The following is a 25,347-nucleotide window of genomic DNA, read 5'->3' on the forward strand; positions in this document are numbered from 1 at the left end:
AATGTCGTCTATCATCTGATATCTTCTTCTGCCCCGAACTCTTCTCCCGTTCACCATTCCTTCCAGTCCATCATTCAGTAGGCAATTTCTTCTCAGCCAGTGACCCAACCAATTTCTTTCCCTCTTCCTGATCAGTTTCAGCATCATTCTTTCTTCACCCACTCTTTCCAACACAGCTTCATTTCTTATTCTGTCTGTCCATTTCACACGTTCCATCCTTCTTCATATCCATATTTCAAAGCTTCTATTCGCTTTTCTTCACTTCATCGTAATGTACATGTTTCTGCCCCATACTATGCCACACTCCACACAAAGCACTTGATTAGTCTCTTCCTTAGTTATTTCTCCAGAGGTCCGCAGAAGATGGTCCTTTTTCTATTAAAAGCTTCCTTTGCCATTGCTATTCTCCTTTTGACTTCTTGGCAGCAGCTCATAGTACTGTTTATAGTACAACTCAAGTATTTGAAGTTGTCCACTTGCTCTACTGCCTCATTTAGAATTCGCAAGTTTACCTTCTTTACTGTTCTTCCTATGGCCATGATATTCGTCTTGTTGGCATTTATCTTCGTTCCATACTACTCACAGCTGTCATTTAGCTCCAGTAACATATCCCTTAGTATCATCTCCTCTTCTGCTAACAACGCCATATCATCAGCAAATCTTACACACTTCATTCTTCTTCCTCCTACTGTCACTCCTCCTATGTACTGAATATAGTTCTTTATTAAATCCTTCAAGTAGATGTTGAACGGAATAGGTCATCCGTGTCGTATTCCTCTCCCTATTTCACTTCCTTCTGACATTTCCTCTCCTATCCTGACTTTGATTTGTTGTTTCATATAAAGGTTACTAAACAGCCTCCTCTCTTTCCAATCCACGCCAATTTTCTTTAGGATCCCCATCAGTTTATTTCAATCCACTCTGTCAGACGCCTTTTCTAAGTCCACAAATACCACATACACTTCTTTATACTTCTCTAGGTATCTTTCGCCCATTGTTCGTAGCAGTCCAATTGCATCTCTCGTACCTTTTCCCTTCCTGAAGTCAAACTGCTCTTCTTCAAACTCTTTTTCCATCTTAGAATATAAACATCGATTCAGTATTAGCAGAAAAATCTTCGCCGAGTGCGATATCAGGCTGATAATCCTGAACTCGTTACATTTCTTGGCATTATTTTTCTTCGGTATTGAAAGCAACACTGTCTCCGTGAAATCTTCAGCCAGTCGCCTTTCTCATATATTTCGTTGCATAATGATAGAATTTTCTTCACCCAAGCATTTCACTAATTTAATGGGGATTCCAACAATTCCTGTTGCTTTCCCATTCTTCATTTCCCTAAGCGCTAGTTCAACTTCTTTCCTTAAAATAGAAAATCATATTTTGTCTTCTGATACGGCTGCTTCGTCTTCTATAGCCAAGTCATCTGGATGATTCCCTGTCTCATATAACTCTTCTACATATTTCGTCCATCTGTTCAGTATTTCTGGTCTGTCTGTTGTTTCATTTCCGATTTCGTCCTCTATCAACCACATGAATTTGCTTTTCTTATTTGTGAAGTCCAAACATTTTACTTCGCGGTACATTAAATTATATCTTACTTTTCTCTCTAGATCCTCTATTTGTTTACATTTCTCTTTCATCCAGTCTTCCTTCGCCTTATAAGTTTCTCTTCTTAGTTCGTTAAGTTTGCTGTAGTAGTTGTCTGTGTCATCGCCGCCGCCGCCGTCGTTGTCGTTCTCCTCCTCCTCCTCCTCCTCCTCACCACCACCACCACCACCACCACCACCACCACCACCACCACCACCACCACCACCATTTTCTCAGGAATACTTACGAAATGTCAAATGAAAATACATGGGTTCGACTGTAAAGGTTATAGAGGTTGTTGGGTCTGCGGAGTAGTCTTCACTATAAAATTGTTTAAATATGAATAAAATATGACAGTTTATGAATACAAAATTTGATGATAATATCATAGTCATAAAAAAAAGTTCCCTGGCGCCGCCTGGCCTCGAAAAACAGTACTCTGGCGCCGCCATGGCCTGCCAGCGCCAGGCCTGAAATACACCTCTGACCTTAACTTAAAAGGAAATGATCGAAAAAGCCAACAATGTACAGTCTTTAAAATAAGTTTTGTCGCATAGATACTTTATAAGTTCCAGAAAGGAGGCAGTGCGCACGATCAAAGGACGAGCGACCTGGTTCACAAGAGAACGACTAATTGAGATAATAAAATTAGTTTTATGTTCTTATATGTCTGATCATGCGCAATGTCTCCTTTCTGGGACTTAAAGTATATGTGCGACAATACCTTTTTCTAAGATTGTACTTTGCGAACATTAAACTACAGATTTATCTTGTACTTTTCCTCAACAACTGATTTGTTTTCGATGATGAAAGAGACTTGGACTCTCATTTTGAGAGAGGAGCTGTTTGAGAATAAGGTGCTTAGGAAGATATTTGGGTCTAAGGGGGATGAAGTTACAGGAGAATGGAGAAAGTTACACAACTCAGAACTGCATGCATTGTATTCTTCACCTGACATAATTAGGAACATTAAACCCAGACGTTTGAGATGGGCAGGGCATGTAGCATGTATGGACAAATCCAGAAATGCATATAGAGTGTTAGTTGGGAGACCGGAGGGAAAAAGACCTTTGGGGAGTCCAAGACGTAGATGGGAGAATAATATTAAAATGGAATTGAGAGAGATGGGATATGATTGTAGAGACTGGATTAATCTTGCTCAGGATAGGGACCGATGGAGAGCTTATGTGAGGGTGGCAATGAATCTCCGGGTTCCTTAAAAGCAATAAGTAAGTAATGATGAAAGAAATTCGTAAACTTTCAACAATAAAAAGAACTGGCCGAATTGCTATTGCCGGCGGAGTTTTTGACCTGTGTACAGTTCTACAACTTTTTCTCATTTTACCAGTCACTATAGCAACGACCGAGCGCTACATCAGTAAGCTAAAACCACAGTGTAGTATATACAGGCACGAAGCTCAATATGTAGGAAATATGCATCCGTAGATAGTTGCTAACCACTAGGATCGCTAATATCACCCCATTACAGACAATGCGAAATAGTACCGGCACAGTCTATTGTTCCTAGTACTCTCAACAACTCAAGTTTCGTGACTGTATATACTAGACTTTGCTAAAACTATTTCTTACCTGAATGGTACAATGTCAGACAGATGAGACTGAGTTCATTATCTGTATTCGCCATTGAAAGTGAAGAAATAAATATTGGTGTCAAGACAGTCGCCATTGTGTTCCAGTCGACGAAGCATTTTAACATTTTTTACACAAGTCCATTATTATTATTTGCTAATTTTAAATTCACCATTGAAATAATATGGCATGTGTAGTTGCGAAAGATACATTGTTAGTACAGCAATACAACTACTTTGGGCGTGGGCAGATATGAGAAGGGGAGCCAAATGAATTTTTTTTGTCGGGGGGGGGGCATGCTTTCTTAGTTACGTTACTGACTCATAGGTAGAGTGTTAGTCACAATTTTTATTAATTAATTTTGACGTGACCGACACATGAGTATCAGGTCGGAAACAGGGACGTAACGTTTGCAGGGTGATTCATTCCGATACTATACCTTCGTGACTAATAGTAGTCTACATTGATATAAATGTGGTCTCGTTCGATCGGGCATAGGTCTGCGACTACGATGCAAGCATGATCTTAAGTTCTTTTTCGGATTTTCACATAAATTAATCTCTACGACTGATCTATTATAAGTAAAGATAGGAATTTACCCACAAAGATTACAAGGTTAGGTATGCATCGAGTGTTCGTTGTTGAAAAAGAGAGTGAACGTAGCTAGCAATGCAATTGCATGACTGCCTATTAGGGAACTCTGCCGTGGTATAAGCAGGGTGAGGTTGTAGTTTTATGTGGTTAACCAATTAACCAATCGCAGTGCAATGTAAACAAACCAATTTCCGGAGCACAACGCTGAACCCTGAGCACGAAAAACGTATCCTCATCCGATTGCTGCGATACACAACACATTTCAGTTGTAACCTGGCCATACCTCAGGCTTCAGGTCATTTATGACGTAACGAAAGTCTAAGCACAACTAAGCTAATATCCTCATGTTGTGGTATAAATTTCTACCTTTAATTGTAAGGAACAAGACGCTGGAACAACTACACGCAAAAAAATCAGTAGACCGTTTGAGAATTTCGGACACCACGTTGAAACTAGTCACAAAAGCATGGTACCTTTTTGATGTGAATGCGTCTATAAGTTCATTCCAGTACTAGGATGTCATCCAAGATAGTTGACGTACATATTTTCAGGCCAGTTTTGTTGCGCCTATAATTTCTAAACTACACGACATATTCCAACAAATAAGAGGCGATCGAGAGACGAAGGATCAATGTATTCAACGTGACCTTGAGTTGGAGCGGGTGACTTTATCAAGCGATACGAGTGATCGGAGGGGGGGATTTGAGGCACAAATTGGCGGTTCGCGCGACAGCCTAGACAATGTAACGCGAGAATGTGAAGCGATAGAATGTTCACAGTGGTATCAACGATTTGAAACTAACCGGGCTACAATATCAAATTAACAACAATCAGCAGTCGATAAGTTAATTGGAAAAAGTGGCGAGTAAAGTTGAGTGAAAAGAGAGAAGTCACAATGTCGAGGCCAAAGACGTTGTAGTTATATATCGGTCGAGGCATATGTAGCGCAAATGGGAACAGGCGTATAAGCAACGGTAGCAAACGATAGAGCACAGTGGTTACCATAACAACCGACATTTTTACTCACAATGCATACAAGATAGCTACTTCCAGATAGAGGTGGGTTTATTTAAATATCTGTGATTTTGTCGCTGGTTTCGACTATGACTGTAGCGAAAGATCACGTAAGAGTAGTTTCTAAAGGCTAATTTGGCCGTCTCTTCAGTGTTGCCAACTAATACCACGTATCACCAAAGAGGATAAAGTCACAATGCCATGTACTGAAATAATAATAATAATAATAATAATAATAATAATAATAATATAGTATTAACAATAATAATGTCTTGTTTATTTACTTATTTACCACATCTCATTTTTATGTTAGGAGGTGTTTTCTAAATGGTTCAATAATTTGTGAAAGAATATATTTCCTTCCTGGACCTCCCGTATATTATGTTGATTATTAGTAGATTAGTACGATATAATATTAAAATGTATTTTGTCTGATAACATTAACTGATTTGATTAAACAATTTACGATTCACGAGACCTAACCTAAAATATGTTTTGTTTGCTCATGTGAAATGATAAGTACGAATTCCGAAAACAGAATAGGCCTATCACTTTGAAATGTATACCCTACTTAAAATACATACACTTAAGTCGATACCATGTTATTTCCTTTCTTGGACATTTTAGTAAAAATCTGAACACTAAGAAATATATTTCTGTCCATTAGCCACGTGCATGTTTCATACCAAGTAGGTGTATAAGTTATATCTTATCTAATTATACTTATCTGAATATAGTGTTGAATTGGAATCACAACGCAACACAACTGAATTATGTATTGATATTAATATTAATACCGGTATTAATAATTAATTATTAATTACGTTCAAATTCCACAAGCTTAGTTACGTCTCTCTCTCTTTCTCTCTCTCTCTCTCTCTCTCTTGTATGGTTGTACGGAGGAGGGATCCGAAGGCTTGCACTGCAGCCTGGGGCTTATTGTGCTTACCACTCCTGTTCTGTGAATGATTGGGTAGCCGAACGGCAACTCTTTCATACGCTACAATGCACTCGCTATATTCTTCCACCCTAATCATTCGTAAATATTCTTGGGCGAATATACGTGCGCACACATCGCGATGACACAGCTCAGAACGTGTTTGTTTTATACTTGCAACGCTAATTAATATTGTTGATATTAAGACATGGCTCCGGTATATCAATTCGAAGAAAAGCGATAGACATAAACATCTGTAGGCTCGTGATGAGAAACATTCACAACCGCCAAGAATTATCCGAACACAAAAATCACACTGTGACAAAATCGCTATTATCTGTCACAGCGATTTTTCCGGAGCTGAAACAGCAAAACGCTGTCACACTCCACCTCTGCTCCCAGGAGTCTAGCACAGCGAAGATATTCCGAGTCTTCAGGATATCTGGAAAGACGGGATATTGATTGTCACTACTGACATTTACCATAGCAGCAGTTCTATCAGTGACGTATTCACACATAAAACTCGCGGCAGTGACTCCGATACAGACTACCCCGATTTGTTTTAAGTTCTAATATTTAACAGAATACATAATTAAAAGTTGTTAGTTCATTTTAATAAGTTTTAAAGTTTAATCATATTTGATAGACAAGTGTTAAAGGTGTTGTGGATCAAGAATGAACAAGTTATTATTTATGATCACTTTATTATTTTGCTGATGTATTGCTGGTTGTGATGGTGACCGCAGGAAATGTGAGAACAACCAGGTGTTCTACCGAAAGAACGAGTCCGTCCCGTACTGCAAGAATGCGTGCGAGGCGCGCACCATGTGCGGCGAGGTGCAGGTGCCTGAGGAGCACCTGGAGGTGTGCCGCACCTGCAATGCCACAGGGCAAGACTGCGGGATCGCCAGCTCGGGACGCGGCCGTGGTATCGACGGTGCCGACTTTGTGTTCTACGTGTCCGCCATGGAGACGGAACGCTGTCACAAAGGCATGACTGTGGCTTACGCGGCGCACTGCCAGCAGGAGGCAGCACTGGACAGGTCTGTGGTCAGCGTCAGAAATTAACCCTCCAGTGGCCGCGTGGATCACAATACTTACGCAGTACTTCATTTTTGATTGGTGATCCGACAAGACAGACAATGTAGTGAACAGACATATATATATATATATATATATATATATATATATATATATATATATATATATATATATAGAGTTCCTTAACAAAACGTGTTTTGAAAAAGGTTATCTATCCTATTCTAAGGTTTGTCGGTCTAATTTAGAGAACACACTATATAACAGAATAGAAAAATACGTGTAGGTCACACACTAAAATGAGACATTAAATTCTTTGTAGAAATTTAATACAAGAAAGAAGAAAAAATATTTTACAAAGTAAACACAACTCTGAATTAGAAACAACTTAAACAAAGGAATGCAAAATATAAGTTCATGAAACTTTCATATCAAAACTTCCTATCTAAATAACTATTTATTTTAGTTAAATTAGCCACCGGCGTAGCTCAGTCGGCTGAGGCGCTTGTCTGGCGATCCGGAGTTACACTCTAGCGTGGGTTCGATTCCCACCTGGACTGATTAAATGGTTGGGTTTTTTCCGATGTTTTCCACAGCCGTTAGGCAAATGTCATGTGATCTACGGCGAATCCTCGTTTCATCTTGCCAAATACCATCTCGCTATCAACAATCCCATGGACGCTATTTTTTTAAATTCTGTTTTATTTAATGACGTTCGCAACTGCCGAGGCTATATCAGCGTTGCCGATGTGCCGGAATTTTGTCCCGCAGGAATTCTTTTACGTGCCAGTAAATCTACTGACATGAGCCTGTAGCATTTAAGCATACTTAAATGCCATTGACCTGGGCCGGGATCGAACCCTCAACCTGGAACACAGAAGGTCAGCACTCTATCGACTGCGCCACCCAGGCCGACTTGGCGCTAAATAACAGAGTAGTTGATACAGCTTCGTTAAATTTAATAACCAACTAAAAAAAGTTAGTTAAATTTAATTTAAACGAAAATACTTCAATGTAGATATTGAAGGAGAAATTTAAAACCAGCGCCATGCATTTTAGGTTTCACCCCTTCACCCTCCCCTCTTTTGAAATTTCATGTGGTATCCCTATGTTATAATACTTAATTTTGAAAGCGTATTCAGTTTATACATCTCATTCGACCACCTCTGTGGTATGGGGATCAGCACGCTGGTCTCATACACAGAGGGCCTGGGTTCGATTCAGTTGGGTTGAATTTCCTGGTTGAGGTTTTTCGGGGTTTTCCCCTCAACCGTAAGGCAAATGTCAGGAAATTCTGGCCACAGCATACCTGAATATCACCGGCCTCTTTCATCACCAAAATCATATTCATAACAAAATAGTAATACATCTACATACGCCATCTAGTTCACAACAATAGAACCAATCTCAACAATAGTACACAGGCCTTCGGATTTCACCCAAAATATTTACTTGCGATATGACCAAAGATGTTAAAGCGAGTATAAATAACAGCGGATCATCTTATTCATTTGTTCTCACTTCTTTTGTTTTCTATCGTCACATGGCAACCTTGATTGTTGTTGATTAGAGGTGAAGAGATATCACAAACTAATTAATGTTGAGGAATATGAAGATTTTCTATTATAAATCTGTTCTTTAAATATTTAAATCAGGATAGAGCATAATAAAAGCCGAAGTTTGGATTTATGTTAGACTATATGGTTTTGATACTATGGCAATAGTATGTAGAAGAGTCCTGAAATAGACTGTATTACCAGCAACACTATCTATGGATGCATATTCCCTACGTATTGAGCTTCGTGACTGTATATACTAGACTGTGATATTACTGTCTAGTCAACAATGAAGTACATTTTGAACATATAATATAGTTAATTAAATTTAGGAAATTAACCGAAATTAACTGTTTTTTCATTCTACAACTAGTTTGCAATAACAATACAGGTTGCCAGGCGACGATATATAACAAAAGATGTGAGAACAAATAAATGAGATGTATAAACAATTAAAATACTCTTTTAAATTTAAGTATCATAAAATAGGAGTGCCGTTTGAAATTTAAAAGGGGAAGTGAAACCTAAAATGCAAGTGACACTTATTTTAAATTTCCCTCTCAATATCGAAATTGACCTATTTTTTAAAATTAAATTTAATTGATATAAATAATTACGGTATTTTTGGCTTAGAAGTTTTGAAATGAAAGTATATTATGTATAATTTTCAATTTTTGATTAAGGAAAGGCATATAGATCACTCTATTCTTACTTTCCTCACAATTCTTTCCTGTGGTCTGCTGCATATCTGACATGTCACTTAACTTTGTTTTACAGGCCAATCGCTGGGCATGCAAATCTGTGTCCGCAGAGCATCTCAACAAAGGCACAGGAGCTAGAGATCTTGCTGTCCACAGTGAAGCACGAGATTCTGCATGCTCTCGGCTTCTCTGTTAGCTTGTATGCCTTCTACCGTGACGAGAATGGAGAGCCCCTCACACCTCGCGGTGACACAGGCAAACCCCATCTAAATGAGAAGTGAGTAACATGTCATTAATACATTATTCAATGCAAATCATACCAACGATATACATAATAAATGTCAACTTTCCCTCTTGGAATTTTGCCTGAACCTTTTCCACTCAGGGAAATTATTATTATTATTATTATTATTATTATTATTATTATTATTATTGTTGTTATTCTTGTTATTATTGTTGTTATTATTGTTGTTATTATTGTTGTTATTGTTATTATTATTATTATTATTATTATTATTATTATTATTACCAGCCACAAGCCTTTGCTCACAGTCCACTCTTAGTGAACATCTGATAAATATTCATAAGTGACTTCTCAGATGTGTGAGATGTTGCTCCATCTTGTTGAAAGAAGCAGTAATTACCAGGGAACGGATTTATATGGACTAAAAATATATGAAATATGTAAATATATATGTAGTTATTTTTACCAAAATATGGAATTAAATATGGATTTTTACCAAAATATGGAATTAAATATGGACTTAAAATTATAAAAAAATGACTATGTACGTTAAATATTGGTACATTTTAATCAAACTAAACAAAAAATATAATGGACGTACCTTATCTTCCAATGTAGTTTCAACAAAACACAATTTTTATTGTCTGTTACCATAACAATAGGTTACAAACATTTCTTTCAAGTGCTGAAAAGTGAATCTTCTTCTATTGTCTCTGAGGATAGATTTATACTGACTAAAAGAGCGTTCGACGTCACAAGAAGCAACTGGTACATAATTCAATTTCACAATGTCTGCTGGGGATAAGTCCAAGTTAATCTTCACTGTTGATTCACCACTCATCACAGCAACAACCTTTTGTAGTTCTTCATATCCAGGGTTTTTTGAAAGTACAGTGTCCACCTTAGCTCTTACTGCATCTGCAACTTTACCTCTACCACGATTCAGTTGTTCCACAGTACTATTTATAATTTCAAAACTTTCAGATAGTGAAAGGTGCCTATTTTGGAGACTTTTGAGCGTTTTTATGATGCATGAAAATGTATGCTGAATGTGAGCTAAGTCATTCTTCACACTTATGTCACAGGTAACTGTTTTCGCAGTATCAATTGAGACTGCATCTTCAGAGTCCAATGCAAGGAGAACATTGTTAATAGAGTCTATATGTTCGGCATAATATTCAACTGCTTCTAGCCATGTACCCCATCTAGTTAAATTTGGCTTTGGTGGCAATGGAATTTCAGGGTACATTTCTTTCAACACGTTAACTCTACTGGGAGCTTTGAGAAATACTTTTTTCACTGATGAAATCAACAAATCTACTTTAGGGAAATTGTCTCTGACCACTTCTGCCACACGATGAAATGCATGCGCCACACAAGTAAAATGAGTCAATTTAGGATATACAACAGATAATGCTTGTCCAGCTTTGACCATATAAGGGGCAGCATCGCTAATAAAGAATAACACATTATCGTACATAATACCCTTTGGCCACAGGATACCCATAGCTTCGTTGAACAGTTTAACTATAGTTTTGTTATTGCACTTTTCTAGAACATCACAATGTAAAAGAATTCGTTCAGAATATTGTTCACTTAACAAACCGATAACTACATTACCAACAAGTCTACCTTCTTTGTCGGGAGTCTCATCAATGGAAACCCAAATTGAACTATCTTTAATTTCATCTCTTATCTTCTGTATTGTCTCATCGTAGATGGATGGAGCATACGTCTTCCTAAGTGTTGACTCATCCGGGATTGTATGTTGAGTATATTTTTCAAGGAATTCCCTGAAGACCTTATTCTTTAGTTTGTAGAGAGGAATATCAGCAGAGATGAGAGAACGGCACAGGTCGATGTTAAACTCAGATCTTACATTCGATGTTGTTGGTTGTGTTAAAAACAATTGTCTCTGCTTGGAATTTAGTTGTTTGTTGGCCTGATGTTTACTAGTTGTAATGTGTTGTTGCACCAGGAACTTTTGTGTAGATGATACTGCACACTGACACAAATTACAAAATAATATTTTATTGTCAGTTGATAAACCATCTTCTTTAAATTCTGAAATGTAACTTGTTAGTTTTGATTTTAAATTGACTGAATGACGTACTTTTGGCATATTTACCGTCTTTATAGTATGATTTACAAAACTGAACCTATGTGTACTCTGACTGGCATTTAACTGTTGAGCTGCACAACTGAAGTCTGTTAAAAATTTTAAATTAAATTAATACAGTTTTGTAACTTACTTTCCCATTGTTGCTAGGACTGCTAATTTTCAAATAACTCTGATGTTAAAGGGATTACTGAACATGTGTTTAAATCTCTATTGTTGAAATGTATTTTTAAAAGTTAATGGAATTTTGTTTTGTTTTATTGTTAAACCTAATATAATATGGACTGTTTTATATGAAATATGGAAAATATATGGAAATTAACGAAAATATGTACTAAACTCTAAAATATGGAAAAATATGGAAAATAAAAGTAGGATTTTTCAACCCTACACATTGTGAAACATAAAGATAATGCAAAATATAAATTATATTAGCTTTATAAGTAAATATGTATTTACATATAAATCCTTTCCCTGGTAATTACGCTCCTCTTCTGTTAATTGGGGATAAAATTCACCAAGAAGGTCAAGTATACATCTGTGTTGACTGTGGTGTCGAAGAATATTGGACCGATAATGCGTTTTGCAATCATAGCGCACCACGCCAATCTTTTGGTCGTGTGTGGGTTGTTCGTACCATACACCGATCTTTTGGTCGTGTAGGGGTTGCTCGCACCACACACCGATCTTTTGGTCGTGTAGGGATTGCTCGTACCCTAGGTTAGAATTTTCTGTCGTCCAGTACCTGCTGTTCTGAGAGTTTACATATCCAGCTATTCTGTCAATAGTCTCTAGATACACACCTTCATCTCAAACAGCAGAAATAACTAAAATGCTCTCTCAATTAATAACACTCAATAAAAGAATTGTATTCCAATGGATACCATCCCATTGTGGAATCCTGGGAAACGAGAAGGGCAGCACTGCTACTAATAAACCTGTTACTAAATCTACGTATTACTCTGTGAAAAGATTTATTAAATCTACATACTTAGACTTCAACAAACAAAATTTGATAACACAAACTCAAGGGAAAAAATGGAACTTCTGCATTATAATCCACAGTTAATTCCCGATTTACCACGCAAATCGTCTGTAGCTACATTTAGATTGGCAACAGGCCATGACTGTTTGGGCAAACACCTGCATAGAATTGGAATATCAGTCCCCTAACTGCCCATTGTGGAACTCAAACCAAGAAATGGATTCGGAATACCTCAAAATCTGTGCTTCAGTGGCTGACCATGACAATATCTTTGAAAAGTACTGGAGTGCAAGAGATCAAATGACTTTATTGTCGAATGCCTGGCAATAGAAAACAACAACATATCCAGAGAGCTGAAAACAAGCCTCATCAGTCATGATAAATAACAGCGAGTCCAAATGACCATCTGTTACCATACTCAACAACCAGCAGCAGAAATTTACACGTTTATAGTTATCAGGCTCCTTCAGTTGTTGCACAGCTGTTACTCAGTGCGGTTTGAATTTCGAAGCCTTCAACACACGTCCACAAGTTCTCCTACTGGCGTGGACCTGTTGAGCCAATTTCGTAGTGGACTTTCGAGGACTTCTAGTCCTAGTAAGTTAAGGCGTCTGTTCCTTCTCCTTGTTACATTTGCAATGGACCCAATTGTATGCCATTTTCGCACAAATCTTGAATGCTGATTTTCTATGGTATTGGACGAAATGGATATTTGTCCCTGAATAATTCCTGTGTTTCCTTCATAGAGCTGGCACGTATGTACGCCTCCATTATCAGGGTTGTCAGATGTCCCGATTTGGAAGGACATGTCCCGATTTTCATATAATGGTCCTGAGTCCTGCTTTGATTCGAGGCGGGACACAAAAATTTCCTCTTTTAGAAAATTAAGATCACTTGTATAATTTTCTCATTACTGTACCTAGTAATTATTTTCTTCTAGGCCTAAATAATTACGTTAAATTTAAATTAATTTTCTCAACAATCTAGATTTGCAAATTGGGAAAAGAATATTTTGGCAAGTGTAAGGTTTGTAATAGCGAATTCATTGGTGAATATGATATTTCTGAAGATTTAAAAAGAGACGTTCATCAGAAATACATGGCACAGAAAATGGTAAAAAATAAAGCTTTATGAAAATGCTGAAGTCCAGTGATAAGTAGGTAGCTATGTAAGTTCTGAAAATGTAGGCCATACTTTATGTTAAATGATAGGTTTGGAGCAGTAATATGCTAGGGTACAAAATAAATAGGAATATGGGTATCAATAAATTGTATGCCATTGTAATCAATTAATAAACATTGCAATTTAAATATTTTGTCACATGTAATGCCATCTTTTGGAATTTGTGCTTTACAATTAATGATAAACCTGGGGAAATCTATGAGACAGGTCCACACCTGTGGAGTAACGGTCAGCGCGTCTGGCCGCGAAACCAGGTGGCCCGGGTTCGAATCCCGGTCGGGGCAAGTTACCTGGTTGAGGTTTTTTCCGGGGTTTTCCCTCAACCCAATACGAGCAAATGCTGGGTAACTTTCGGTGCTGGACCCCGGACTCATTTCACCTGCATTATCACCTTCATTATTCAGACGCTAAATAACCTAGATGTTGATACAGCGTCGTAAAATAACCCAATAAAATAAAAATCTATGAGACAGAACTACTATTAAGTCATTAAGTTAATAATTTGGCATAACATATTATTGCTGCAAGCCCTTCAGAAAGACGACAGAGAAACATAATGTAACTTACAGCCAAATAAATATTGTTTTATACTTAGAAACATGTATCTACAGTAAGCTTATGTTTTTTTTTATTAAATTGCAATTTTGAGATTCATATTACTTTTTTCAAATGCATATAAAGGAATAATTTTTATAGACCTACCTTTTTTTATATAGTCATGAAAATGTCAACTTTGTTCATATTCACAGCCTATCACACTTTTTTAAGACAAAATGTAAGTACTGGTATGATGGCAAAAGGATGTCCCTCCTTGGTAGATCTAAAATCTGGCAACTCTGTCTGTAATGAATATTCGCTCTAGTATTGAATATATCATGCTTATTCACAAAACAACTCTTTACATTACAACAACAAACAGAAAAGTTTATAAATCACTTGTAAGTTATAGCATGTAACAAGCAACAATGTAACTAAACATGCAGAAGAAAGGATAGCCAACATAATTTCAAATCAAATGGAATGAGACGGGCCGGTTTTATCTGCACAATTCTGTATGATAATTTGACGAATACTTATTTGGGTTGTACTAAATCAATATTTTAAGTATCAGATTTTTATAGGTTCATATAACATGCGACCTTCGCAACACATATTGATATGGATCTCTTTAAATATCTATGTACCATAGGCTGCTGACTAGGCAGTGGAGCGATCGCGTGATCCGCTCTGTGGTGCGGCGCGACTGGCTTGTGCACATTGGCCGTGTGAGACGCGAGGTACAGATGATGGTGACGCCACGAGTGGTCCAAGAGGTGCGGAACCACTTTGGGTGCTGGGACCTAGAGGGTGCTGAGCTGGAAGACCAGGGTGAGGACGGAACTGCACTCACACACTGGGAGAAGCGAGTTTTTGAGGTAAGTCAGTCAGGAGCTGTGTAGAAGGGACTGTGCAAATTAAGGAATTGTGTTAGCCACTTATTTTATAGATTAGATCTTGTATGAACAAGGAATTATGCACACAAGATTACACAGGGTGTAACGAAAAAAGTGGGCTAAACTTCAGGTATCGATTCGTCATATACAGTAAAATCCCTCGTAACTGGCACCCAAATAACTGGCAATACCAAAACAACGACACTTTGCCTGGGCAAAAAGAGTTTAAATCTGCCAGATTGCCATGTCTGAGCCAACAGTTTGCCACATTAGAAAGTTCGCATGAACTTTCATTTTCAGTGAATATTCGAACCTAAAATTTGTGTATTATTGTGTTGCGTGATTTGTTTTAATAAAGAAAATTCACACAGTTTTTATGTTTATTTAGTTATGTTCGGGCCCTCAATGTTGCCACAGTAGGAAGCTTGCACGAACTTACAGTTTCAGTGAATATTCTAACCTAAAATTAATGTGTTATTTGTGTTGTGTAAAGTGTTTAATAAAGAAAATCCACACAATTTTTATGTTTAGTTAGTTATGTTCTTGCCGGCAGTGTTGCCACATTAGGAAGTTCGCACGAACTTTTATTTTCAATGAATATTCTAGCCTAGAACTAGTGTATTATTTGTGTTGTGTGATGTGTTTTAATAAGGAAAATCCACAGTTTTTATGTTTATTCAGTTATGAGCAAATGATAGAGAAATAAGCTTCATATGCCTGCAGTTTCAACATTCGGCATCATGAAATACTAACTTTTTTTTTGTATACACCAGTATTTATTCAATTATCCGGCAAAATCTCGTATCCGGAACTAGCCTGGTCCATTTGGTGTCGGTTAAGATGGATTCTACTGTATATAAAAGAAAAAATGGTTATATCAACATGGGTCCGGAAATGCTTGATTTCTGTATAGGGCTTGCAAGTATGGTCATAGTGCATACCAGTACGTTTGTTTGCAGGAATTATTATGTATGTATGTATGTATGTATGTATGTATGTATGTATGTATGTATGTATGTATGTATGTATGTATTTATTCACACTGCAATGGGTATATACCCGGTGGCAATGGTAACTAATTACACTCAATAATGACAATAATAAACTTATTAATTAAAAATACAATTAATACTAATACTAATAATTAATACTAATAATAATAATAATAATAATAACAACAACAGGGAATATACTAAATTAAATGAAACGGTCACTTAAAATAACATTTGAAATATTCTAATTTGTATCTTAAAACTAAGATCGAACTAAAACCCACGAGTATATGTTCATATCTGCACAAGTACCTTTCAACATTACACTCATTTCGCTGTCAACTCACTCACTGCACTGGAACTACGACACATTTCACTGATTCTATCCTGATTTCACTAACACTTCAAAAACATTTCACTGTTCAAATTCTTTGCACTGCCACTATAAACTATAAAGCTTCACTGACAGGAACACGTTTCACTTACACAGCACACTTCACTGACACGACATACTTCTTCACTGATACAACACTTCAATAACAGCATATCATTTACACCCTTTAACTACTGTGTATAATTACCGTCTATTAGTAAGGTCCTTAAGCCTATTTTTAAATGCATTTTTGGTTGTTGGTAAAGCCTTTAGTAAGTCTGCAGGTAAAGCATTCCAGTCCCTGATAGTACGATTGAGAAAAGAAAACTTTCCAGTGTCCGTCCTCTGCCTTCTTTGCCTCAATTTATATGAGTGGTCGTTCCTTGAAGAGTAATTTGGCGGCTGCAACCTATTTTTTATTTCTCTCCAGGCAGGCTCACCTCTGTATGTTTTTAACAGTGCGCATAATCGAATTCGCGTTCTCCTGTCCTTGAGTGTGTCCCATTTTAATGGTTAATTTTTCCGACAACACTTAAGAGCCCGTTTTTGAATCTTTTCCAGTGTCTTAATATGTTCTAATCTGTAAGGATCCCAACATGCAGCACCATATTCCATTACTGGACGTACTAGTGATTTATGTGCAATCTCTTTGGATTTGTCAGAACCTTTTCTTAGTACCCTCATCACAAAGTGTAACGCTCTCCATGCCTTTCCCGCTGTGTCTGTAACGTGTTCCCCCCAGCCGAGATCACTGCTAAATGTTATTCCGAGGTATTTACATTTGTTAACTTCCGGAATGGTTTCACCCCCTAACGTATACGATGCGACTATTTTATTTCTTTTCCTTGTAAAGCTGATGGCTTTGCTCTTTAGAGAATTTATTTTCATTTTGTTGGCTATTGCCCAATCGTTTATTCTATTGAGATCATTCTGGAGAAGAGTAGTATCTTCATGACTTTTTATTTCCCTGTATACCATACAATCATCCGCGAATAAGCGAACCCTAGACAAGATATTAACTGGCAGATCATTTACAAAAGCCAAGAATAGAAGAGGCCCCAAGACACTCCCCTGCGGGATCCCGGAAGTAATTTCAATTGGGTTCGATAATTCCTCCCCTACCCGTACTCTCTGAGTGCGACAAGTTAAAAATTCCTTGATCCACTGGAGCACTCTGAAGTCAATCCCCGTTGATTGTAGTTTAACCAACAATATATCGTGTGGGACTACATCGAATGCGCGTGAAAAGTCAATAATCACTGCATCTACTTGGCTATTGGAATCTATTCCGTCTTCTAAATCCTGACATACCGTTACTAATTTACTCTCACATGAATAGCCCCCCCGAAATCCATGCTGACAGTTATGTAACCAATTTGAGTCATCCCAATGCTGCCTTAGATAAGCTGAAATCAAGTGTTTCATCTGTTTGCAAACCACAGAGGTGAGGCTGACTGGTCTGTAATTTTTTGTTTCTGAGCGAGACCCTGACTTATAAATTGCCACCACTATTGCATCTTTCCAATCTCGCGGGACAGTACCATTGTTAATTGATATTTCAAATATACGCACTAGATAGGGAATCATGGCTTCCCCTCCCAATTTTAGTACGTCTCCGGCGATACCATCAGGTCCTACTGATTTATGAGTTTTCAATTTAGAGATCCTTCTCCTTATGTCCCTAGGCTTGATAGAAAACTGACCCGTATTTTCCACAGAAGCTAAGTGTGGTACTATTGTCCTCATCCCAAAAACAGTGGCATAATAGGAATTTAATTTTTCTGCTTTTTCGCTGTCCTGTACGATAAATTGATTGCGGTCATTTTTTATTGGGAGGCTGGAATAGTTTTCCTTGCGTCGTCTCTTCACATATTTATAAAATTCCCCCCACCTGTTTTGTTCACCTTTGAAAAGTTTATTTAGGTAATTTTCCTGCGCTATCATCTTCGCATTAAGCAGTTCTTTCGATAGTTGTGTGAATTTTGTTTGTTTTGCAAGGCTTTCCTTGTGCTGTCTGTAGGATTTCCTTAGTTTTCTTTTCAGTTTCCGTATGTATTTATTATAATATTCCGGATCGGGATTGTTTGATAAGTGTTTAACCGGGATAAATTTCTGTATTCCTGTTAATATAATCTGCTTGAACTCCGCCCAGCATTCTTCTACAATACTGCCCTTTACAACCCATAATGAGTACTTTTCCCTAAGATAATTTTGGAAGCCTTCTCTGTCCGCTTTGTTATATTGCAAGATATTTTTGTTCTTTTTTCCGCTTTGCTTGTACTTAGCATTCCATAATATTTCAAGAATTACCGCGTCGTGGTCACTAATACCTGGAATCACTTCAATACCTGCGACTATTTCTGAGGGTCTTAAAAGAAATATGTCTAGTAACGAACCTCCCCTTGTCGCCCTGTCTGTTACTTGAATTAAGTTATGCTTCCAGATGAGTGAGTTTACTAATGACTGGGCTTGACTCATCCCTCCCTCTATTGTACCCTGCCAGTTTACCTGAGGCAAGTTTAGGTCCCCTGCAACGATAACATACTGCCCGCGGATTTTTCTATTTTCCAACATATCTCTTATTTTATACAGTACGTTCAAGCCTTCTTTCGGGGCCCTGTATAAACCGACGATTTGTAATATGTTTCGCGAATAATCATCCGCTATGTCTACACCCAACATTTCGAACTCCGAGTCCTTAAAATTTTCAGCGCTCTGCAGGCACTCTTTTACACATATAAAAACCCCTCCCCCTGTTCCTACACGGTCGCATCTGTATGTTACATAGTCGTTTCTAAATACTTCTGAGTCTGCTACTTCGCTGGAAAGCCATGATTCCATTCCTATTATGACATCAGGATTATGCGAATCTACTAGGTTCCAGAATTCAATTGATTTATTATAAATACTTCTACAATTCACCTGCAGCACCACTAAAGACTTACCATTACATGACATAATATTGGTGATCCCTGTTGTTTCCGCTGTGGCCGCCGCTACCGCCTCCGTCTCTCCCGTTGCCGTCGCCGTTGCTGCTTCCTCCGCCGTAGTAATAGTACTCGTACATACTATTTGCCGCCGTCATTCCCGGTCATTGCTCCTCTCCATTGCCGCCGCCCTCGAGAACAGCACTCCTAGTCCCGTCGCTCCTCGTCAATTTAGATGGACTCCATCACGTCCCAGGTCCCCGTCACCGATCCACGAATTTGGGTCCACGAATGTTGCTCCCGTTCTATCTGCCACCCAGTCGAATGCCTCATTGAGTCACCCAATCCGAGTCCAGTGAAAATCTCGTCGCCACACTATCCCGCTGATAATTATCTTCGCCTGGGGGTACAGCTCCTTATGATGCATTCTGCTTACATTTTCTTAGATGAACTGTTCAAAATGTCCACCTCCTACCAGAATACAAGCTGCAGCTTGTCATCTCATCGAGCGCAAAGCATGCTTGGCCTCCACGCTCACCAGATCTCAACCCGTTGCACTTCTTTCTGTGGAGGCAAGTCGTTGGTGTATTCGACTCCTGTGGATAATGATGGAACTCCCCATTAGCGGCTTCTACAAGGGTGTCAGACAATAAGAACCATGCCAGGAATTTGGGAGCATGTTTGGGTCCTGATGGGATGACAAACTGCATCCTGTATTCAGGCAGGAGGTGGAAATTTTGAACAGTTCATCTAAGGAAATGTAAACAAATTGCATCATAATAATTCCAGCAAACAAATGTACTGGAGTACAAATAAAAACAGATAATATTCAGTCATATGACTTGTTTTTTAATCTAAAATACTATGATAATTACTTTACATTATATTATTAACATTGTGAACGTTTTCGCCAAATCTTGGCATTTTCAGACATAAAGTACTCTATGATAATACTTGCAAGCCCTTCTCAGAAACCAAGCATTTCCAAACCCATGTTGATACAACCATTTTTTCTTCTAGACATAGGCTATGAGGAATCCATACCTCAAGTTGCCCACTTTTTTTGTTACACTCTGTATATAAAACATTTTAAGAATTGGGGACTATGTAGGCATGGGGATATATTCATTAGGGATTATATAAATAAGGAATAACGTGAATCATGGATTGCGTAGATCAGAAACTGTGAGACAGGGATTATATAGGTCAGGGGTTATATAGTTCAGGAAGTATGTCAATTAGAGACTTCGTATGTCAGAAACTTTGTGAACTGGGGACTGGAGAACCAGATTTTGTGGAGATCAGGGACATATGAACTAGGAATTACATAGCTCAGAGGATGAAAGATTGTGTGAACTATAAATTGTGGAGTTCAGGAACTATATGAATCAATGATTGTGTAGGTCAGAGACTACGTGAATTAGGTACTACGTGTGGGTGAGATACTGAACCAGAGATTTTATTAATCGATGATTATGTAATAGGGTGGAGTGAATCTATACATAAAATTGTTTTTTATCTTTTTTTCTAAATGTAATAGTTGCAAAAATCTGCCTTTTCACTTAACTTAGAAATGTAAAAATATAGAGTTTATATATTTAATTTTTGAGGTGCCCCAAGGACTTTGAAGTTTGTTAAAATCGTAATTATTTTGCCTTTTTCTATATTTGTTCTATTATTTTGTTTTTCATTATATAGCTAGCGAATTGCTGTAAAATCACTTATTTAAACTTTATTTGGAAGACTCTAAATTGGGGTTGCAGTATACAGTACTTTTCTGTATTCATCATGGTAAGCACGAACCAGTTGTACTATTCTTGTATCGGAATAGGTGCCTTCACCTAGATTTCTTTAGTTTTGATAGCAACTCTTTCTGAAATCTCTCCAACAGTAGGTTCTTTTGATTTGAAGTCAGGTTTCAATTGAATTTTGACCACAGATATATTTCATTACGTCATGATAGGTAGGTAACCCCTTCAGCATTCCGAATACAGGGCAGAAAGGCAGATTTCTTATATTAATTAGGGCCATTGTTCTGATTTAAATACCCTGCAACATAAGAAGAATGAATTTTAATTAATTATATTAATTATATCACACCTAAGGGTTTTGTGATTATGCTCAATTTTCTTATAAATTGAGGTTTCTGTGACACTTCAAGATGGAATAACAGGGGACCAAAAATATGCAGAGTCTTTTAAGATGTATTTTTTAAGTATTTTCATGGTATCCTGTTCAGATTAAACCACTGGAGGTCGTTCTCTCACTAAAAATCTGAACCTCCAAATTTTGTGAAAATTTCTAAATATGGTGCTCTTGGAGCATCTCTAAATATTAAGGTAGAGAAAAAAATATTTTGCACTGTTCTTTATGATATCAAACCACAACTTTTCCCTGGTATTACATTTTGACTCCATAAACTTCATATTTTCACTCCACCCTATTATATAAGTCAGGAACTTTTAATGAAACATGTATTGCGTAGGTCAGGCACTACTTGAGTTAAGGATTTTTAGGTCAGAAACTATGTAACTCATGGATTATGCAGGTCAGGGACTTTGTGAATGAGGAATTATATACGTCAAAAACTATGAATCAAGATACTACATCTGTGGCATAAGCGCCAGCGTGCTGCTTTTCCATTCAGGTGGCCCAGGTTCGATCTCCGACCAGGTTGGGATGAAATTTGTGGTGGAAAAAGCAGATGTTGCGGAGTGTTTTTCTCTGGATACTCTCTTTCCCTCTATAAATCCACCAACATTCTCCACCTTCCTTCATTTTCATCTATCATCCGCACTACTTAAAAATAGGCTGGGATGGAGTCTTGGGAATAGTTAAGGATTTCCTATGCTGTTATAGGGAGGGCTTGGATCTCTGGCCCTGGAGCTTTCAGGTAGGGCTACTTGTCTGTGGATGAAATCTGGCTTTTTCAGGGGTAAGCAGGATGGTTCACTTATCAGCATTGGATTCACGAATGCCACCTGGGCAATAGCACCGGTGACAAAAATTCTTGGTAAGGCCTGATGTAACTAGTTTGCTTAGGTCTACCTCCTATACAGAATGTTTATTATTGATGGTATTATTATTATTATTATTATTGTTATTATTATTATTATTATTATTATTATTGTTATTATTATTATAATTGTTATCATTAATTAAAAACAAGAAAATTTCACTCACCAAATAAGTTGCTATGTATATATATGAGGTTGACCCTGTGCTCCTTCACATACCACATAACCGTTTATGTTGCCTGTACCAGGATGCATTGAAAGCCCACATTTTAAAATTATCTTTCTGAAAAATTGTCAGTGATGGCATAGGCATGGATAATATATAATAGGATGTGAAACTTACTGAGTTTCCCATAACACATGCTAGAGGTGCTAATGTAGAAACTGATCTTGCTACCATCTGTTAGACGGTGGAGAACTTATTACATCTACCATCGCACCAAGTAGCGAAAATAGAAACTAATTACTCCATGCATTTAGCAGCGCACCTGGTGACGAAAATGTTAAACTATGCAGAAAATATTCCTTCCCTCCCACCCTCATCGATATTCTCAACTAACCCAATTTAAAATAAAACATTTACATTTTTATTTCTCATGCCATCTTCTACTGAAAATTCTTACCGGAGCCAACAGGAAAATAAAAGAGACGATCTATTTTACACTACCCAATTAAAATACAACCAAACAGAGACAAAAAATAAAGCAAAAGATTAGATAATTGGGATTGTATTCTTGGGTATTTAGTGTACAGCGCAATGGAAAAGTCTGCAAAAACTACTTAGATATTTCAATTTATTATATTACTATTACTTTACAGTACATTCAACAACACTATTTTTACAACGACCATAAACCACTGTTTAACATACACTGCTTATATACACACTTAGTATCACTTTATGTCCACTCATTAGCAAGTTTCTGGCTGCCATCTTGTCTTCTCGAGCATTGTCTGTTCGTCTCGAAGGAACAGATAAAGAGAGAACTCTGGGTAATCTACCCAACACGTGGTTCTAATGTTCACCACCCACGACGTTTGGGTGCTGATGAACCCTCTTCTGTCAGGTGGTGCTGACCACAGTTTCGCATCTTATTATATATTCATCCATGGTATTATTATTATTATTATTATTATTATTATTATTATTATTATTATTATTATTATTATTATTATTATCATTAATTAAATATAAGAAAATGTCACTCACCAAATAAGTTGCTATTTATATAAAAGGTTGACCCTGTGCTCCTTTGCATACCATATAACCATTTATGTTGCCCGTGCCAGGATGCATTGAAAGCCCGCGTTTTAAAATTATCTTTCTGAAAAATTGTCAGTGATCTATCTCTATTTAAAACTTCCCTTCTTTAAATATCAATTTTTTCTCGAAAAAGAATACTCTTAACAAAGAATTAATTATATCATCACTACTGCTTGCATCTGTTTCAATTTACATTTTCCCGGAATACACAGTAACACTGGACCGCACTCACAACTGTACTAGTTGTGTACAATAGTACAAAACTCTCGCGTAAGTCATAAACTGAGACACAAGAGAAGAGAACAGTGTGGGATCGCGCTTGCTAGACAGCGAGAATTTTTATGTTATTTGCATCTTATTTAGGAAGACTAGCCAGCACTGCTTCTCCAACTTCCTCATCCGCATACCTTTCCACCCTTCAGACGACCATTGACAAGAGATCGGTCTATAGGACAAAAAGAATGGTGGGTGGATGGGTGGACACCAGCCAGGCCAGAAGAATTTGGCTTCAGTTGCAGCATTTCTAGTGCAACCTGAAAACCTGCGAAAACATACGAAATGTAGAACCAGACCCAGCCAGAAGATTTCTGGCCTCAGGAACAAATTTTACTGTAAGACAGATCACAAAGTTTTCAAATACTTCTACAGCACTACATGCTTAATTGAAATACATAATATGGTTACATATATGTAAACCCATAAAATTTGAGTTCATTTAAGCCAGTGACTGAGGCCTGGCCTCACTTGCCTCAGCCAATTGGCCGCCACTGCACCCAAGCCACCTGTCTCACTCGAACAGTTTTATTATCGCATACAGTATATAGAGCACATATTGAGCTACAGTAAGCTTAAGGCAAGGATCCATCCTAAATCTGGCTCTCTCAAAACTAAGAGAATCATGGATTGTATAGGTCAGACACTGAATCGTGGATTGTGTAATCAGAGACTTTTTCTGAAGCAAGAATTGCGTACCTAGGTTAGAAAGTTTGTGAATTAGGAATTGCGTAAGTCACACTATATCTTACGCTTCATTTGTTGCAGAACGAGGCCATGACAGGAACCCACACCCAGAACCCAGTGTACTCTCGCATCACACTGGCACTGATGGAGGATACTGGTTGGTACCGTGCTAATTACAGCATGGCTCAACCCCTTAGTTGGGGCAAGAACTTCGGTTGTGACTTCGCCATGAAGAGCTGCAAAGAATGGATGGACAACAAAACAGCCAGGCATGTAAACAGCCACTGTAGCTATCAATTTAATTGAATTTACCAATTTAAATATTATGCAGAAAAAAGTCTCAGTGAAGAATTTCAGAATGCAGGTTTTAGTAGACCTGCTATCTGCGTTCATTTATTACTTAATAATTTCTTATTTATTTATTTATTCATTCATTTATATATTTATTTAATTATATATAGTAAAAACGTATTTTATACGAGGGCTGTTTTTTTTTTTCAACCTTCATTCGTGCCGGTAAACACCCAATCAAGTGGTAGGAGGCGGGGATGCCCGAAGGATGACTACGCATCTCCTCCATTATAACCTCTGCCACTTCCAACGTCATTACGCCATTTTGAGCCGGGTTGGAGGCATGTAAACATGGCTGCTACAATTGATTTTCCCGCCAAGTGCGAGTTGCCTAGTGTAATTCGGTTTATTCAAGCAGAAGGGAATAGTGCAGCGGAAATTCATCGAAGAATGAACTAAGTATATGGTGAAAACTTTATGAGTGATTGTGTTGTGCGTGAATGATGTAGGAAATTTAAAGAGGGCCGAACCGTTGTTCAGGAT

The 25,347-nt window shown here is 37.6% G+C and overlaps 1 protein-coding gene across 2 annotated transcripts in view; it reads left to right on the forward strand.

The window, feature by feature from the left end:
* The window catches only part of Invadolysin (leishmanolysin-like peptidase, invadolysin), a 690,653-nt gene that overhangs the window by 613,786 nt on the left and 51,520 nt on the right, over positions 1-25,347 (forward strand). For both annotated transcript variants that reach the window (XM_069818006.1, XM_069818007.1), the window contains exons 5-8: positions 6,469-6,765; positions 9,094-9,294; positions 14,737-14,962; positions 24,595-24,782. In XM_069818006.1, the coding sequence (XP_069674107.1) occupies positions 6,469-6,765; positions 9,094-9,294; positions 14,737-14,962; positions 24,595-24,782 (912 nt within the window). The remainder of the gene's footprint in view (positions 1-6,468; positions 6,766-9,093; positions 9,295-14,736; positions 14,963-24,594; positions 24,783-25,347) is intronic.

This window comes from Periplaneta americana, chromosome 2, assembly GCF_040183065.1.
Source record: "Periplaneta americana isolate PAMFEO1 chromosome 2, P.americana_PAMFEO1_priV1, whole genome shotgun sequence".
Lineage (NCBI taxonomy): Eukaryota > Metazoa > Arthropoda > Insecta > Blattodea > Blattidae > Periplaneta > Periplaneta americana.